The sequence below is a fragment of the Tupaia chinensis genome, unplaced genomic scaffold, assembly GCF_000334495.1.
Source record: "Tupaia chinensis unplaced genomic scaffold, TupChi_1.0 Scaffold000098_3, whole genome shotgun sequence".
Classification (NCBI taxonomy): Eukaryota; Metazoa; Chordata; class Mammalia; order Scandentia; family Tupaiidae; genus Tupaia; species Tupaia belangeri.
In genome coordinates, this window is record NW_006159562.1 from 1,984,236 (window position 1) to 2,003,022 (window position 18,787).

General features: G+C 43.9%; 1 protein-coding gene across 1 annotated transcript in view; it reads right to left on the reverse strand.

Moving 5' to 3' along the window:
- Positions 1-202: 202 nt before the first annotated feature.
- Positions 203-18,787, reverse strand: part of CUNH4orf51 (chromosome unknown C4orf51 homolog) — a 33,054-nt gene continuing 14,469 nt past the window's right edge. The window contains exons 3-6 of the mRNA XM_006143470.2: positions 6,395-6,453; positions 4,035-4,095; positions 3,281-3,354; positions 203-511 (exon numbers count right to left, since the gene is read on the reverse strand). Coding sequence (XP_006143532.1) covers positions 401-511; positions 3,281-3,354; positions 4,035-4,095; positions 6,395-6,453 — 305 coding nt within the window. The 3' untranslated portion in view covers positions 203-400. The remainder of the gene's footprint in view (positions 512-3,280; positions 3,355-4,034; positions 4,096-6,394; positions 6,454-18,787) is intronic.

The window sequence follows — 18,787 nt, forward strand, 5'->3', positions numbered from 1 at the left end:
CGGCGAAGCTGGTCGGTGCCCGGCGGCGGCCCTCCCTGCTGACAGCGCCGAGTACGCGTGGCCTTTCTTCTTTCCCACCGCCTGCGCCCTCCCCGGGCCCCCAAGCGCGAGAGACCGGCTCTAGGACGGAGCCCATGAGGTGGTCGAGGCTAGGACACCGTGTCTGTGTGTGGTTCTTCCAGAGAAATGCGGTTCCCAGTGCTGACTTTAAAGGATATTTTAATGGTAACTTTTGTTCCCCTCTTCCAATTGAAAAGGAAAACGAGGCGTGAAGGGTTTGAAGGCCAGGGAAGTGTCCAAGAAAGCCACCCTGCCTAGGGCCAGGTTTCCCCAGGCCCCTCGTACCTCGTGAAGCCGTTATCACGTGACCTCGGCCTCCAGCCTGGGCGTCTTGTTCTGCTCAGCTGAAAGCTGAGGACGGTCCTCTCCATCCGTAACTGGAGGAGTATTGATCAGCTTCTGAGTCTTCGGAGGAGCCAGTTTTGCTTTCAGAATCACGTTGTCCCTGAAGCTGGAGAAAAATGGCCTGCCTGTCAACACGTGCTCCTCTGCAAAGGTTACCTCTCCACAGTGAGTGGCCTCGCCAAGCCGACATCAGACATCACGCTAGAGCAGGAGCTGGAAAGGTGCCTGCGCTTTCTCCCAGCTCTTTCACCGCCCTATTTCATAGGTGTCTCTGTCAGGAAGGCCGGATCCATAAGCAGGAAAGACGCAAGCAAGAACTCCTGGAATAAGGAACCAAACCTGCACCAAACCCGCTGTCTCATGAAAAAATTTCATTCAGTCCCTATTTGTTACCAATGCAGAGATTTGTATGTTTTTACATCTCAGTGCTTGTTCTTCCTCCAAATAGAGCACCTACTAACAATACTAAGATGCGCCTTGTCTCATAAATAAAGTCATGATTTATTTTTTGGTGAAGACACTAGGTCCAAGATTCCCCAAGTAAGCATCCCATATTACTTGTGTGAGCTGTATGTACGTGTGCATGTACTTCTTGTCTGTTACTACATCATAAAAACAAGAGTGAGATGCAATGTCACTTTTTTGTTGGGAATCGTTGGCTTAAAAGAGACTACCTTGTGGGCCAGCCCCTGGCATGGTGGTCAAGGCAGCTGAATCCCACATGGCTGACTGCATGGTTGGAGTCTTGGACCTCGTCGCTTCCATTTCTGGACAATATGCCAGATACATGTGTGCCCAAAGTCCCAAAAGGATGAGAGATGAAGAAGGGACTATGGCATGACCATCTCCCATGGGGAGTGATTTCTCCCTTTCTCTCTGTCCATCTCTCTCCAGTAAGTATGCATGTCTGGCAGTTAAATAAAAATAACGAAGAGTGTACTGTGAGTATAGAGAATTCACTTTAGGGGAAGCAAAGGGGATCTGGTAAGCACCTTACAGAGAAGGCAACTGGTCCCCAGAACAGCTGCAGACACTGGCCATGAGACTGCTCAGCACCACTACGGCTCCATGTAGCAGGAGGGATTCCTCTATTTAACACTAGTTAATGATTCTCCCAAGCAACTCCCAGGAGGCCAGCTAGCAAATATGCTTTCATCTATCCTTCCTAGATAGAAGCCACCAACCCTGCAGTGAAGGGAGCTCCCTGGCTGCCCACACAATATAATTTTTAACAGACCACATAGCTTCACGTGCGCCCAAGTAGCATCCTCCACGGCCGGCCACAACATGGCTTCCTTGAGATACTCTCCAGGAAAGTTAACCGTCCTAAAGCAAAAAAAGCCAAGAGAAATGCACTGTTTCCAGAAGGCTACCATTAAAACAGACTAGGTGCCTGGAAGCCAAGGTGGGCAGCCAATCCTGTCACACCAGCTGAATTTCTTAGATTCACTAATGGAGGCCCGCAGGCCACCACTGCCACAGTGAGAGCATATATATCTAGTGGTTCTTGAATAATGTTGAAGAGCCCTTTTTATTTTCATGGCCAAGGGTGGTTGTTTTTTTCTTTTTCTTTTTTTCCCCTAATGTATCTAACTAGCATACCAAAGCCTAGTATTACAAAAAGACTTATTTAAGGTGAATCTGAGTTAAAAAAAAAAAAAAAAGTCAATTTAAAGAGAAATCTTTTTTTTTTTTTAAGAGAGATGTTTGCTATAGGGCATGTGTGCTTGCCAGAGAGACACAGAAAGACAGAGAGACAGAAACGGAGAAATCACCCCCTCAGAGGGGATGGTGACACTGCAATCCCCTCTCATCTATTCTCTGTTTGGGATCTTGGGCACACATGCACATGTGCCCAGTGTAAGTTTTAAGCCACTGCGTCTGGGAATTGAACCGCAGTCGACTACATGGGAATCCAGCGACATAACCATTTTGCCATCTCAAAGAGAAATCTTACTAAAAGTAACAGGGTGGCAAAATAGTCGTAACTTTTATAATAAATAAAGTCAATAAGGTACATGCAGAAACCTGTTTTTAATTCTTTCTTTGAACTTTTTAAGAGTCTGCTAGACATGAGAAAATCCCATTTTAACATCTTTTTTAAAAATTACTGGGTCTTGAGAAAGTTCAATCATGCAGAACAGAGCCCCTAGTCAGGAGGGCCTTATCAAGGGGAATGGGGGCAACAGCTACCGGGTAGCAGGACAGGCATGCTAGAAGGGCAGGTCTGGACTCTGGGCAGCCAGTGTGGGTTCCCAGCTGGGAAGGACAACCTGAGAACTCACTGCCTTTTTTAATAAGAAGCAGACTCCAACAACTCACTGATACCACTGATGAAAATGTGGACTGGACCACAGAAATTCCAATCCCTGTAACCCTCTTCAGGCTTGTTTCCAAAAAAAAGCTGGAGAGATCTACAGGAATTCTATGATGCTTTATGGAAGACACTTATCAAAGTAGCTCTACTGTCACTTGACTATGACTTAGGGAAGATTTTTTTCTTAATATTTTTTCTTTGCCATAGGATATATGCATTTGCCAGAGAGAAAGTGGAAAATTGCCCCCCCGGGGGGATGGCTATGTTACAATCCCTTCTCCTCCATTCTTCTCTCAGGATTTTGAGCACACACACACATGTACCTGACGTGAGTTTCAAGGCATCAGGTCCAGGACTCAAACCATGGCTGGCCATGTGAGAGTCCAGTGCCTTAACCACCATGCCAAACCACCATGCCACCTGTTGGTCCCTCAGGAAATACTTTGATGCCAACTCCAGACATCGACATGCCAGCCCCACCACCATGCAGATACCCGGAAGCCCACTCCTGACTTCCCCCTGAAGATCTGCAGCTGATGACAAGCAGAAGATTCTTACATGCATTAGGAAGGGTCTTCCCCGGGATCTGGGGTTCCTCTGGATGTCCAGTGCTGGCTTTTTAGGTCTCATGCCTAGGATGAAGAGACAGTCACTATGAAATGCTTGTAGCCAATAGTCTACCACAGTATGAATAAATGAAATGTCCTAACATTCCAAAGCCTTTTCTTTACTCATTATTTCCAAACCCTCACATGGAATTGCCCCACTCCTGCCACTACCATGGCCTCCTCATGTGTACACTCGTTTTCAGAGCTGCTGCTGAGTGGTCTCTGCTGGATTTCTTCTTCCTGCTATTTCTACATCCCACCTTCCTTCTTGTGAGGAGGATCCAGTGAAGTAACGCAGTGGGTTACTTTTCTAGGGATATGGGTACGGAAATACAAAAGACCTTAAGTGACCACAGACTCTGAAAAGTATGAAAATTCAGGTGAATAGCATGATTAAAATAACAGCAGGGCTGACTGCAGTTGGGTAGGGGTAATGAAAGGCTGAATCTTCATGGCAAAGCCCTGGGTTCACATCCCAAGGTCTCCCTGTATTCATGGAGTGTGCGAGTCACCATGATCCGGGCCAGCTGAGGCTGGGGCGGATCTTGGCATGAGGACCTGGTTGGGGGTATCTGTTTCTCTTTCTCTCTCCCTCTCCCTGTTTCTCTCTCGTAAATGAAATTCAATAAAAATAAACTTTAAAAAAAGGAAACAAGATAAAGACAGAAAGTAGGTATAAAGTAGTAGTTTATGATGGGACTTACGAGATTTTCCATGATTTGGAGATGTCGGAGAAAAATCACCACAACCCCATATTTGGTGTGCCTAGAGAGAAAAATAAATACCAACCACTTTTGCGATGATAAAAATCTAACCAAATTCCTTTACCAGTGTTGTTTTTTCCTGCCTACTCCAAAAGCACTTTGATGCTGCTATCAAAAACCACTGTAATAACAATAAAATGGGACAACAAATTGAGGAAATTATTTCTAACATACTATAGGCAAAAAGGTATAATCCTAATATGCAAATAGCTTATATAAATCAACAAAAACAGCTAAACACCTAAATTAAAAACTAGGCAAATGAAGGATACAGCCTTCGTCATTCGTTGAGTCCATGTCTGAATCCACCTACTCACTAAAATGTATGTGTAACCCCAAAGTCAGTACTGACAGCACTTTGAAGTTATTTGTGTACATGCACAGAGTGTCAAAGGGTCAGAGTCACCTGACATGCATGTTCCCAGCTGAAGCAAGCAAGGCCTTCTTTTTTTTTTCCTCAAGAGAGAGATTTTTGCTAAAGGGTGCATGTATTCACTGGATAGACAGAGAGGCAGAGAGACAGAAAGTGAAAAATCACCCCCCAGGGGGATGACCATGCCACAATCTCTTCTTGGGATCTTGGGCATAGACGCACACACCCTGGCATGAGTTTCAAGCGCCCAGGTCCAGTACTCGAACTGCAGTCAGCCATGTGGGAGTCCAGCCATGTAACCATTACACCATATGAATATGCTGGTCCTGGGATTCTTAAAAAAGAATGATTTAATTTTCATTTATTTTTATTTATTTATTTATTTTAATTTGACAAGAGAGAGACAGAATGAAAGTGAGAGAGATAAAAAGCAGGCCTCCAGATCCAGGACTCAAACCATAGTCAGTCATGTGGGAGTCCAGCACCCTCAACCACACCACCTCTCAGCCTCCACAGGATTATTTTTTTAAAGCTAGTGTTAGAGAGTCTATATGAAACAGACACTCTCGTGTACTACTGGAACATCAGGCCAATTTTTGGGAAAGTAACTAATATAAAAATAGCATGCCTTGGGGCCGGCAGGTGGCATAGTGGTTGGGGCATTGGACTTCTGCAAGACCGACTGTGGTTTGAATTCTGGACTTCATGAGTTGCTTTCTCACGTTCTCTCTCTCTCCCCCACCCCAACTCACTCTCTCTCATGATCTCTCTAGTGAGCACACATGCTCTGTAACAAATTGAAGAATAATGATAATGATAAATAAAATTAAATAAGGAATTATTTTGTTTAAAAAGCATGCCTTCTGACCCAAGAATTCTACTTATAGGGATGTATACTCAAGAGGTGATTTTACAGTTACAAAAAATGTATATTCCATCTTTTTTATCGTACCATTGTTTACAGTAGTTATAAATTTGAAAAACCTAAATGCCTAGTAATACGAAATATTTTTAAATTGTGACATATCTGGCAAATGTAATACCATTTACCTATTAGAAATAATGTCCAGCAATTACATTTATTAACACTAAAAGATGTCCATGAAAATACTGAGTGACAGATGCAGATTACAGTGGCCACTGTCCAGTATGCACGCATCAATACTCCGTGTGAGCTTAAGTGCATGTCTTTGTAAGTACGGGGAGACATTTTTAAGGAAGTTTACCTAAATGTAAGTGGTAATTATCCCTGGGAAAAGGGTAAGATCTCAAATAATTTTTACTTTTGTTTCTACTTCTCTGTATTCCTTGAAAGTTTACAGTCAGAGAAAAGCTGTTTGTGTTTTTTTTTTTTTTTTTTTGAGAGATTTTCACTGTAGGGCTCGTGCGCTCGCCAGACAGACAGAGACATAGAGACAGAAAGCGAGAAATCACCCCCCAGGGGGGATGGTCACGCCGCAATCCCCTCTCCTCCATTCTCCTCTCGGGATCTTGGGCATGCACGCACACGCGCCCGGCGTGAGTTTTTTAAGCCACCGGGTCCAGGACACGAACCGCGGTCGACTTCGTGGGAATCCAGCGACATAGCCATTATGCTAACTGCTGGTTCCCAAAAGCCGTTTGTGTTTTTAGCTGCCAATATTTTACATAAAACTGTTGCCATGCACGGGAAAGAGAAAAAGTTGGTGACTATAATAAAAGCATACCATTATCAGTTATTCTCCATGATAACCTTGGTTATATTTGTATCACCTTACCTAATAGAAAGCTACACCCATAAAATGCACTAAACAATACATGTCTGATGAATGAATTTATTAGCGAAGTCATTCCAACACTATTTGTTCTGTTCCTTATGAATAACATGCAGCATGTGGTCATCTTAGCCCTTTACATGTAAATGATCACTAGGAAATGTCAGACTTACCACTTCATGCTTGACATCAAGTGAGTTTTTGAAAGCCCTGGTTATAACAGGGAATAGACCTGTATGTAAATGAAGAGGGAAAACCAAGATTAACCAAGTGTCAGGATAAAATTTCTTCCTTTTTTTTTAAAAAAATAATTATTTAATTTTATTTATTCATTCATTTATTTTAATTTGACCAGAGAGAAACAGAGAGAGAGAGAGAGAGAAAGTGAGAAAGCAAGCCACCAGGTCCGGGACTCAAACCATGGACGGCCATGTGGGAGTGTCCAGCGCCTTAGCCACTATGCCACCTGCTGGTCCCCATGGATAAAATTTTTTAAACCCTCAATGAGGCTATGATCAAAATGTAATTTGACAAATTGTACACAAATCACTGGCTTCCTATTAGCATCTGGTCAACAGAAAAGGGAGAGTCAGGTAACACAAAACCACAACTAGAAGTTAAATTCCTCGTAAGCCTTCCAGAACTTTTGGGTGGGGTTAAACATTTCTATGTCTGGAACATTCTTGTGTAATACACAGCTTACGCTCTTTCAATCAGAGGAAACCAAGACAGTTCTGTCAATTTTAGTTACGGTCTTGAGAAGCTTGGGTATATTTTTAGATGATACAATTGAGGTATAACTTACATACCACGAATTGGCCCACTTTAAATATATAGTTCAATGATTTTGAGTACATTTACCTCATTATGTAACAGTCATAGCTCCATATGGTTCTAGAGCATTTTCATCACCTCAATAAGATCCCTCATTCCCATTTACTGATGATCCCCTTTCCCACCACCGGTGCCCAAAAAACCCCAGTAATTTCCTTTCTTTCTCTATAGATTTGCCTTAACTGGATTTTTCATGCAAATAGAATCATACATTCTACAGTCTTGCATACCTAGCTTCTTTTACTTTCCATAACATTTTTGAGGTTCATCCACATTGTAGTTATTCTAGTATTTTGTTCCCTTTTTTAAAAATTACTGAATTGTATTCCATTGTATGAATATACCAGATTTTGTAATTTATTTGCCAGTTGATAGACATTAGGGTTGTTTCCAGTTTGGGCTACCATGGATAATGATGCATGAACATTCATATGCAAGTGTTTGTGTAGACATATGTTTTCATTTCTCTTGATCAAAAACCTAGGTGCAGAATTTCTGGATCCAATGTTAAAAATTATGTTTTAACTATTAAAGGAACTGCCAGGGTATTTTCCAAAGTGACTATACAATTTTATATTCCCATCAACAGTGAATGGAGTTTCCAGTATTGCCATATCTTCACTGACATTTGCTATTGTCTGTCTTTGTAATTGTAGCCATCCTAATGGACACAAAGTGGTATCTCACTGTTTTTCATTTGGATTTGCCTAATGATTAAATCATGTCAAGTTCTCTGGTATATTTTTATTAATTTTTTTTTAATTTGAAAGAAAGTCTTGCTTGGCATATGTTAGAGTCTGGTCATTGGGGAAGAATCAAGGGACAGAAAGAGCCTTTGGCAAATACTCATTGCTTTGTACTATTTTCTGCTAATAAACTTTCTTTTGCGCATGGTATCTTAAGCTAGAATAAAAGAGCTGAACAATTATTTAGCTAAATAAGCCAATTGTGGTTCGAGTCCCAAATCTGGCAGCTTGAAACTCACTCCAGGCACATGTGCATGTGTGTCCAAGATCCTGAGAGGAGAATGGAGAAGGGATTGTGTCATGCACACCCCCGGGGAATGATTTCTCATTTTCCCTCTCACTGTCTCTGTCTCTCTCTTCCACCAGCACATGCGCCCTACGGCAAAAACCTCTAAAACAAACAAACAAAACTTTTCTATAACTGCAGTAAAAGCAGATGGATAAGAAGTTTGTCCGGCACAATTTGCTCTGATGTTTCATTTTCTGTAAATTCTTAGCCTTTCAATATCCCATAAGACTTTTATAAATCCCATAGGTCTAACTAGCTTTTAGTCATGCTTCCTTCCAACAATTACACTAGAAAACCATTAATTAGTAAAAAAACAGGATTCCATAATACTAAAGTTTTATGGAAAGTACATTTTATGCATTATGGAACAAACAACTCCCATGAAAACAAAAACAGACATTAGAACTTGGGCTAGACCACAGCATGAGATGTTTATACATGTGTGTTCATCTTTTAGTCAAACTTGGTCATTTTTCTTTTTTTTTTTTTAATTTATCTTTTTTTTTTTTTGGAGAGGTTTTTGCTATAGGATACATGCGCTCGCCAGAGAGATAGAAAGTGAGAAATCACCCCCCGGGGGGATGGCCACGCCGCAATCCCTTCTCCTCCATTCTCCTCTCGGGATCTTGGGCACGCACGCACACGTGCCCAGCGTGAGTTTAAGCCACCAGGTCCCGGACTCGAACCGCGGTCGACTATGTGGGAGTCCAGCAACATAGCCATTACGCTAACTGCTGGTCCCCAAACTTGGTCATTTTTCTAACTGAGCCAGCAGTCTCTCATTTTCCCTGGTCTGTTTATGGAGAAGAACACCAGTAAGCTCACATTATGTTGGAGAATGGTCAGCTAATGGTGTTTCTTACTTAGCGAGTTCACAGTTGACAAAATAGAGCTCACGGTGCAACTTGACCTTGGCAATTTTAGCTGGCCTTTTAATTAAGGACATGCTAGCATAGATTCACCTCTGTCCTTCCACTTCCTAGTCCTAGAATAATAACCATATTGGGCAATTTTGTTGATGAAACTATCTTAGTAACTGCCAACAAGTTCTACCTTAGATATGAAGTCCTTAAATGTGGGGCCAAACCTGATGGAACACGACAGGTTTCTAAAAAGTAAATTGTCTAGAGAACAAGTTGAGACTTGTGTGCATCGGCTCTTGCAGCATCAGAAAAGCTCAAGCTTAAAACATTCTTCTAGGTCTTCTCTTTCAATCATTTAGTCCTCCTACTGGGTGTCTATCATAGTACAACTGTCAGCCTTCTTTGGGATTCGGTTTTCTTTTCATAGTTTGGGGATAATGCAATCTCCCACCTTCTCATCTCTGCATTTCTTGAAACTTAAGAGTTTTATGAACATAAAACATAATGTTGGGAGAAGATAGAATGCTCTCCATCCTTTCTGAGTGCTGTATACACAAAGGAAAAGAATTGAGATTGAACATCGACATTTTTCTTAAAGAGAAATTTTGTGAGCTCACCAGGGAGACAGAAAGCAAGAAATCACCCCCCAGGAGGGATGGCAACGCCACAATCACTTCTCCCTCTATTCTCCTCTTGAGATTTTGGGCACACATGCCTGGCGTGAGTCTTAAGCTGCCGGGTCCAGGATTTGGACCGTAGTCCACTATTTGGGAGTCCAGTGATGTAACCATTATGCCATCTGCTGGCCCCAAACATTGACATGTTTAACCTGGAGTCTGTGGACACCATGGAAGGACCCACGATGTATGTGTGGTTGGCTCACATAAGTGGATATTTTATGAATATTTTCTGAAGATCAGGTCCAGAGCTTTTATCAGATTTTTTAAAGTCCCTCAAAAACATAAGGTATCCACTCCCTTAGAGTTGTCAACGATTGAGATGGATTACAGAGCAAATCCCTTCCCTGATGGACTTTTTTTTTTTTTTTGAGAGGTTTTTGCTATAGGGCGAATGCGCTCGCCAGAAAGACACAGAGAGACAGACAGAAAGCAAGAAATCACCCCCCAGGGGGGACAGCCATGCCTTAATCCCTTCTCCATACTCATCCTGGGCACGCACACACACATGAGTTTAAGTCACCAGATCTGGGACTTGAACCACGGTCAGCTACATGGGAGTCCAGCAACATAGCCATTACACTAACTGCTGGTCCCTCCCTGATGGATTTTTAAGAAGGCGGCACTCAATGGTCTGCATACCAGGTAAACATTATTTTATCAATGTTAACTTTCTTTTTTTTATTATTTTATTTAGCTGTATTTATTTAATCTGACCAGAGAGGGATAGAGCAAGAGAGAGAGAGAGAGAGAGAGGAAAGTGAGAAAGCAAGCCGCCAGGTCCAGGACCCAAATCATGGTCAGCCATGTGGGAGCCCAGTGCTCCTAACCAGCATGCCAGCTGCTGGCCCCAATGTTAACTTTCTTGAGTGTGATAACAATATTATGGTTATATAGGAGAACATTCTTACTCACAGATTCATATTAAACTGTTTAAGAATATACTGGTACGATGTCATTAATTTACTTTCAATAGTCCAGCTAAGAAGTATAAACAGGTATCAGTATACAGAGACTGAGATAACACAAAATGTTAACAGATGTGGCAAAATGTTAATAATCTTGGAGAGAGTAGATGGGTATTGTTTATACTATTCTTTCAACTTTCCTATAAATTAAAAAATAATAATAAATTAGAGTCCAGCAGGTGGCATCGTGGTAAAGAAGCTGGACTCCTGTAAGGCTGACCACAGTTCAAGTCCCACACCTAGTAGCTTGAAGATCACGCTGGTGGGGGTGTGTGCCTGCCCACAATCCCAGAAGAGGAGAGAAGGGATTGTGGTGTGGCCATTCCCCCAGGGAGTGATTTCTCACTTTCCCTCTCTTTGTCTCTCTCTGTCTTTCTAGTGAGTGCATGTGCCCTATGGGGGGAAAAAAACTTACTAAAAGTTGAAATCATGAAAGAATAAGGCATCCATTTATCTGCCTTAACTTCGCATCTATGAGTAAAGAAGACAACACTAATTATCCTATTTTATAGATGGCTACAACAGGTACAAAACAAAATTTAGGAAAACCAGAAAGTGGCAGCCTGGATTACATTTGAGCTGTCTCCAAGGACAGACCTAAAAACGATGCTTTACCGTCTGCCTACCTTCTCCCAACGTGACTGAGTCATTACACATCACGCAGGAGGCTCAGGGCTCGCCCACTGAGCCCCCTGTAGTGCCCACCGTGGTGCTCTTTCATGCTCATGGGCAGACTCGATCGCAGCCGCCTCCTGGCTGACGTTACGCTTGAGCAGTAAAGTGCACGCAGGAACAGATGGCATCTTGTGACCTTCTTAATAACAGGCTTGGCAGCCAGTGTTCCCCGGTGTCCGGTCTCTGCGGGGAATTTGGAAACTGTTGCCTTACGCTGGAATATTTTCCAGCAAACACATTTAACCATTTAGTAGTTTGTTTCCTAGTTTGAGATAGAGAAAACAAGGCAGAACAAAACAAAATTCTCAACACCTGGAAGAGATCTCGCTGCTTCCCATCTGGGATCCCTTGGGGTGTGCTGTCGAGTTCAGTGGAGAGAGGACCTCAATTCCAGGCAAAGTGCTTCTCACTCTACTGTATTTCATTTATGGGTACTCGATGTGATTTTTTTTTTTTTCTTTCTGGAGTATAAAGGAAATGTATGCACTTTTCACAGCAAGATAGATCAGCCAGAAAGTAAACTAAATCCCAAGTTGAGGTCTCTCTGCTGTGATAGCTCACACCCGGAGTCAACGTGGGGCCCCATGGCGAGTGAGGCTTGCTCTAACTGCCTTGTTCCTGGGCAGCAGTAGCTTCAGGTTGCACAGTGAGATGGAAGGAAGTGAGGATGGTGACTAAGGGGGGAAGCGAGCACCTTGCCCACCCCGTCCCCTTCACCTCAACTATCTTCCAGTGGCAGCTTTCCCTTGTCAATGGAAGGAAAACAAGGGTGGCCCTAGCCAGAAATGATGAGCATGTTCATGCAAACTTTTGGAATCCTCGTCTCACCTCACGTAAGGACTTGAACCAGGAGGATGTGGTAAAATTGGTCCCCTCCAGTCAATGGGTAAGAAGGGCAAGAAGAACGTCCCAGTGTACTGTGGTGGGAGCCGACAGCGCAGCTCCTCTGGTAGAAATAGCTCGGGTGACAGGCGGAATATTGTGTGGAGTCAACGCACAGAAAACGGCAAGGAGGAAGTAGGACCCTTTCTGGGTAGAGGAATGGGTCTCATTCCCAAGTATCTCCATGTAGAGCTGAGGGGGAAGTGATAGTCTTCCCGTTGGTCCATTTCCAGACTTCTGAAGAGAGGAGGTGTTGGAGGACAGTTTTCCGATGCTGCCCTGGCTGAGGGAGCCTTGACTGGGAGCTGGGGTTCTCCCAGGAAAGCTGAGGGCAGGAGCCTGGGCAGGCTGCCATTTGCCCTGTACGATCCTTTCCTGGGATAGCCTGGTGTCTTCCAGGCAGAGTCAAAAACCTGTGGGAAGGGACCAGCAGATGGCATAGTGGTTACGTCACTGTACTCTCACAGTTCAAGTCCTGGATCCAGCGGCTCAAACTTACACCAGGCACACGTGCAAGTGTGTCTAAGATCCCAGGAGGAGAATGGAGAGATTACGGCGTGGCCATCCCTCCGGGAAGATGATTTCTCATTTTCTGTCTCCCTGTCTCTCTGGTAAGTACATGTGCCCTATAAAATCTTGAAAACAAAACGAAACAAAAAAACCCGTGGGAAAATGTTTCTTTTCAAGCAAGCCCTGATCCATCTGCTTCCACCTCCACTCTGGGCTGCAACTTCCAAGAACAATAAGCTTTGGAAAAAATACAAGCACATGGGAACTCATCTCTGAGAAGAAACTGAAGCAAAATCAACAGAGCTTGAAGCCAATGACACCCACAAGTCTAAGACATGGAGTGCCCTTCCCACCTTGGACCCAGCTCCCTCCATGGGTGCTGCCTCTTCCTGCTCCCTGTCCTTTCTCCCTCGCATCCAGCTCATCGCCACCACTTGCTCATACCACTCGAGCACATGGTTCAGATTTGGGCTCTACCTGGTTGTATCTTCGTAGGTCCATCACAGAGCCTGGCTGGGGGTAGAGGAACGTGTATAACTAAGGCCAGAACACACCCACCAGGGCTATGTGCTACGATGCATCCCATCTTCTGAAAATTTTTTCTTTTTTTACTGACAGTAAGAGAGAGAAGGAATGACGCGCACTCTCAACAGGTTCTCCCCCAGCTCCACCCCTTTACCCCCATCCTTCCCAGCCAGCCACGATCATGAGCACCCAGCCTGTGCGGAAGGACTGGGGAACCACACCCGCCATCTCCCACGTGGATCCAGCATGGCTTGGACAGTGACTTACTGCTGTGCCACCACGTTGGCCATCCTGCTGTTCCAGTATTACAATTTTAGGGACCACTACATAAGATTCTAAAGACTTCAGTTGGAAATAGCAGTTTTTCAAAGGTCACTTTTATAAACTATATTCTCATTTAAAAAATAATTCATAAATTGCCTTTTGGAAGACAATTTGTAAATAAGGAACCACCTCTATACGGAAGTATATTGTGGAAAAGGTCAATAATGGATGGCCATGAAAACCATCTTTCAGGAGCCGGCAGGTGGTTAAGGGTGCTTGACTCTCACATGGTCAACCACAGTTCAAGTCCTGGACCTGGCAACTTGCTTTCTCACTTTCTCTCTCTCTCTCTCTTTTTTTCTCTCTCTCTCTTACTCTCACTCTCACTTTGTTCCTCTGTGGTCAAATTAAAATAAATAAATAAAGTTAATTTAAATTAAATTTAAAAAAAATAAAAGAAACAAAAACCATCTTACAGCAACAACTATGGGCATCTGGCTTGCAATGAGCCCCAAGCGAGGTGCTGGGCATATAAAAGCGAACAAGACAGAGAAGGCACTGTCTTTGTGAAGCTTGCATTCTAGGAAAGAGGGATAGTAAACAAGTAGACACAGCAAGACAGAGAAAGCAAAGCAGGCACCAAGATAGAAGTGAAGAGAGTACCAAGAATTGACATGGTAAAGGAGGCCTCCTGGGAAGAGGTAACTATTTATTTATTTAAAGCTTATTTCTATCATGAGCAAGAGAGATGAAGAGAGAATGCAGAGTTAGCATTTAATTCCAACCATTAAGGGCCTGAGAATACAGCTCAGTGGGGCCAGGACCACTGCATTCCAGCAAAGAGAATGACACGTGTCAAGGTCCTGGGGTGGGAGATGGCTTGGCCTTTTCATGTTACTAAATGAAGCCAATGTGATTGGAACAGAGAGAGCGAAAGTCGAAGAAGGCCTGACCTGAGACTGGAGAGACAGGTGAGGTCACATTCGAGCAGGATCTTCCAGGTCTTGGTAAGGAATTAGAAAGAGTAGGAAAAAAGAATAATATTAAAAACAGAAAGTAAGGGATCAGCAGGTAATGTGGTTAAGGTGCTGGACTCCCACATGCCCAAATGAGGTTTAAGTCCTAAACCCAAAGACCCTGAAAACCAGGCCAGGTATGTATGCATGTATGCCCAAAATCCCAAGAGGAGAACAGAAGAGAAGGGACTGTAGTGTGGCCATGGCCCCTGGGAGGGGGTGGATTTCTCACTTTCCCTCTCTTTCTCTAGCCAGTGCACCCACTCTATAGCGAAAACCTAAAACAGTAATAATGATAAAATCTTCTTAGAATTACATTACAAACTATCTGCATGTTGCTCTCTTAGAATATTATTCCTGTTAATATTCTCCTAGACATTGGGACCAGCAGTTAATGTAATGGCTATAATGCCGGACTCCCATGTAGTCGACCACAGTTCAAGTCCTGGATCCGGTGGCTTAAACTCACGCTGGGCGTGTGTGCGTGTGTGCCCAAGATCCCGAGAGAATGGAGGAGAAAGGATTGCAGTGTGGCCATCCCCCCTGGGGGGGTTTCTCTCGCTTTCTGTCTCTCTCTCTCTGTCTCTCCAGCGAGCGCACATGCCCTATAGCATTTATTTTCTCCAAAAAAATAAAAAAATAAATACTCTCCTAGACTTTGTAAAAGGCTCCACACCTTAAAAGCATATCAAGGTAGCTGTTCCAGAGACTTGGCATTTGTTGTCTGTGGTTGGGAAACATCTCCAGGACATTTTACACAAGTTGTCTAATCTAGGCCTTGATGTAGTCATACCATATGTCGTGTGGGTAAATCAGTGCCTGTTACAGAGCCGGGGGGGGGAGGGGAAAGTGGAAGAGTGTGTTACCAAAACTAAAAAAACTGAAATCATATTACTTATGCAATATGCATGTCTTCTGGAAAGCAAAATTAAAAGATAGCAAGGGATCCTTTTGCAAGGCTGACTTAGGCTCACCCTAGAGCAGTATAGGATGGGCCAGAACCATGAGCAGAGAAGGGAAAGGAAGGAACAGCCAGTGAGTGCTGGCTCCCTCTGGGGCTCATTCTGTGATCCAACATGCTCTCCATAGGGTTGCTTCTGCTGGGCAGTACTTTTCTTTTTTTCTTTGCCATAGGGTGCAAACTCACTAGAGGGAAAATGCAAAATCACCACCCAAGGAGAATGGCCACACCGCAATCCTTTCTCCTCCATTCTCCTCTCAAGATGCACACATGTGCCCGGTGTGATTTTCAAGCCACAGGGTCTAAGACTTGAACCACCGAACTGATCACATGGAATCCAGTGCCTTAACCTCCATGCCACATGCTGGCCTTGGGCAGCACCTTTTTAATCGAACAAGGCATGTTAGAATCTGTCTTATCAGAGCATAAATGGAGAGAAAGTTGAATTGAAGGTTGGTTGTATGCAGTTCTGATACTAGATCTATATGAGCTACTGTTTTGTCTTTGGAATTTGAAAGACAAGCCATGGTAAGGAGCCACAAGAGGGAACCAGGTCAGAAAAGCCATAAGCAAATCAAATATTTAGAAAGAAAATAAACAGTAATGCAAAAAGAAAACCAATGTAATGTAGGCAGAATAAATGACAACTCTTTGAAAGGCAGTTGTGGAAAAGGACTTGAGTACTTTTTCCCTGTGATGATTGTGAATGACATTTAAGAACAGCCCACTTCTGGGTCCACCCTGCTGGCTCTTCTACATCTTCAGTAAACCCACATCCACTAGCAGGAAGCAAGTCCATGTGGCTGGCTTTCATTGACAATTTGATCCTTGGCTTCATGTTTTCACTCTATTTCTAGGGGTTTCTAGCGAAGTTGATAATCCACAAATTAGACACAGAAGTGAAAAAGAAGCACAAGGAAAAGTTATTATGTAGCCAAATTAAATAATTCTGCTTTAATGTACTGTCACCTCTCCATTCATTCATTCGTTCGTTTTTATGCAAAAGGGCCCATGTGTGAGCCACAGAAAGAAAGGAGAGAGAGAAAAATATTTCCCAATGGAGCCAGGTCACATCATGATCCTTTTCTCCAATTTTCCATCCCATCAGGATTGTATGCACACATGTGTGTACCCAACATGTTTCTCCAGCGGCTGGGACGGGGACTCAAACCCTGGTCGGCCACGGGGAATCTGGCTTCCTCTGTGTAGTACTTAATCGCTGTGCTATGGAGCCAGCCCCACTGCCACCCCTTAAGGAAGACCGGTGGTGGTGGAGCAGTATTGCGACTCTGCGATGGTGGACTCACATGGAAAAGTCCCAGGCTGGCCGGCCGAGGCCTCCCTGTACACACTGGCACATACACCTGTTGGGTGTGCTTCTCACTCTCTCGTTCTCTCTGGCTCTCTCAGAATAAATGAATTAACTTTTTAAAAATGACCATTTTAAGAGTATGGCAAAGGCAATACAGAGAAAGCAATGTCATCATTATAAATATAGAAGTGACTTCAAGAGGTTTGTGGAAAGTGGCATTAAAGTATGAGTTCATTTTGGGGCAAAGAAACCAGCATCCATTCATAGTTTCTACATCATATGCATTTTTTCTTTTTCAATTGTCAGAGAGTTCGTGCAAACACCAGAGAGAGGCACAGAGAGAGAGAGATGGGGAGGGAGTGCTCTCGTCAGGGCGTGCTCACAGCACAGTCCCGTCTCCTCTCTTTCTCCATCCTTTCAGGATTTTGAGCATGTATGCGTGTGCACATAGCATGTCTTTTCGGCCACCAGGACTGAGACTTCAACCATGGTCAGCCATGGAGGATCCAGTTTCCTTAACCACTAGGCCCTGGTCCTGACCCCATAATATGCATTTCCTAGGAACATTCTGGGGGTCCCTCATTTACACGTATGACATTTCTTTCTTTTTCTTTTTCTTTTTCTTTTTTTGGAGAGGTTTTTGCTATAGGGTGCATGTGCTCACCAGACAAAGAGAGACAGAGAGACAGAAAGCGAGAAATCGCCCCCTGGGGGGATGGCCACACTGCAATCCTTTCTCCTCTGTTCTCCTCTCGGGATCTTGGGCATGCACGCACATGCGCCTGGCATGAGTTTAAGCCACTGGGTCCGGGACTCGAACCACGGTTGACTACATGGGAGTCCAACGACGTAGCCATTACGCTAACTGCTGGTCTTTCTTTTTAAGTTCAGTCATTTATTTCTTCCATGAGAGAGAATGACAGAGAAGTAAAGGGAGAGAGAGAGACAAAGAGATGGACTCCACCAACAGCGCCCCTATGTCAAGACTCACCCCAGTCCCCACTGGCCCAGGTCATGAACACACATGTGCATGCCCAGTGTGTTAAGGAAGGTCCCAGGATGGAAACTCAGGACCTTTCCCATGTGGGTCCAGTTGCACTACCACTGAGTCATCACTTGGCCCTGATTTCTACCTTTTTTCCTACCAATACTTAACCATAAAAATTGGGAAGGAGAGGGGCCAACAGGTGACTTAGTGGTTAAAGCACTAGATTCCCACATGGCCAAGCGTGGTTCAAGTCCTGGACCTGGTGGATCCCGTTGGGCACCGGTGCATGTGCCCAAAACCACAAGAGGAGAATGGAGGAAAAGGGACTGCGGCATGGCCAGCTGCCCTGGAGGGTTGTTTCTTACTTCCTGTCTCTCTGTCTCTCTGGTGAGCACACGTTCCCTATAGCAAAACAAAACAAAACAAAACAAAACAGCTCTCTCTCAAAAATAAACAAACGACAACAAAAAAAACACGGAAGAGGAGCTAGGGTAACAAAACTACCTAGTGGCTCCTGTAAATGACTGCTTTCGCTGCTCACGTTACCACCCCTCAAATACCCGCCCCCCCACGTCCAACCGGGGGTCTGTTCAGCCGCTCTAGCAGGCCATGGGTGATTAGTAGGGTTAATCAGAATGCTGAAGGGCACAGTGAGCAATATAAACGTAACAGGATTGTTCTAGGTGCATGCAGATCAGATGCACTGTCACTTTAACTTACTACGAGTGATGTGATCTGGCTGTTTAATTTCTCACACCCGAGAGCAGATTTGTCTCCCAGCTAGGTAGTATGTTTCAATTTTATGTTCTTTACCACAAAGGGGAGAAAGAAAGTCTTGCCTGGTTTTAACAATAGCATAAATGGCTAGCTGTCTTATCCTCTTGCCTCAACAAACCGTGGAGGAACACATAAAACCCATCACAAATGTACTATTCCCATAAAGTCAGATTTTATTAGGAAAGCCAACAGAATAGTGACCATTCAAGGCAACCATTAAAAACCGTTATGTCCATTAGTTAGGAAAACCCAATAAGGCTGAAGGACGATTGTTTAACC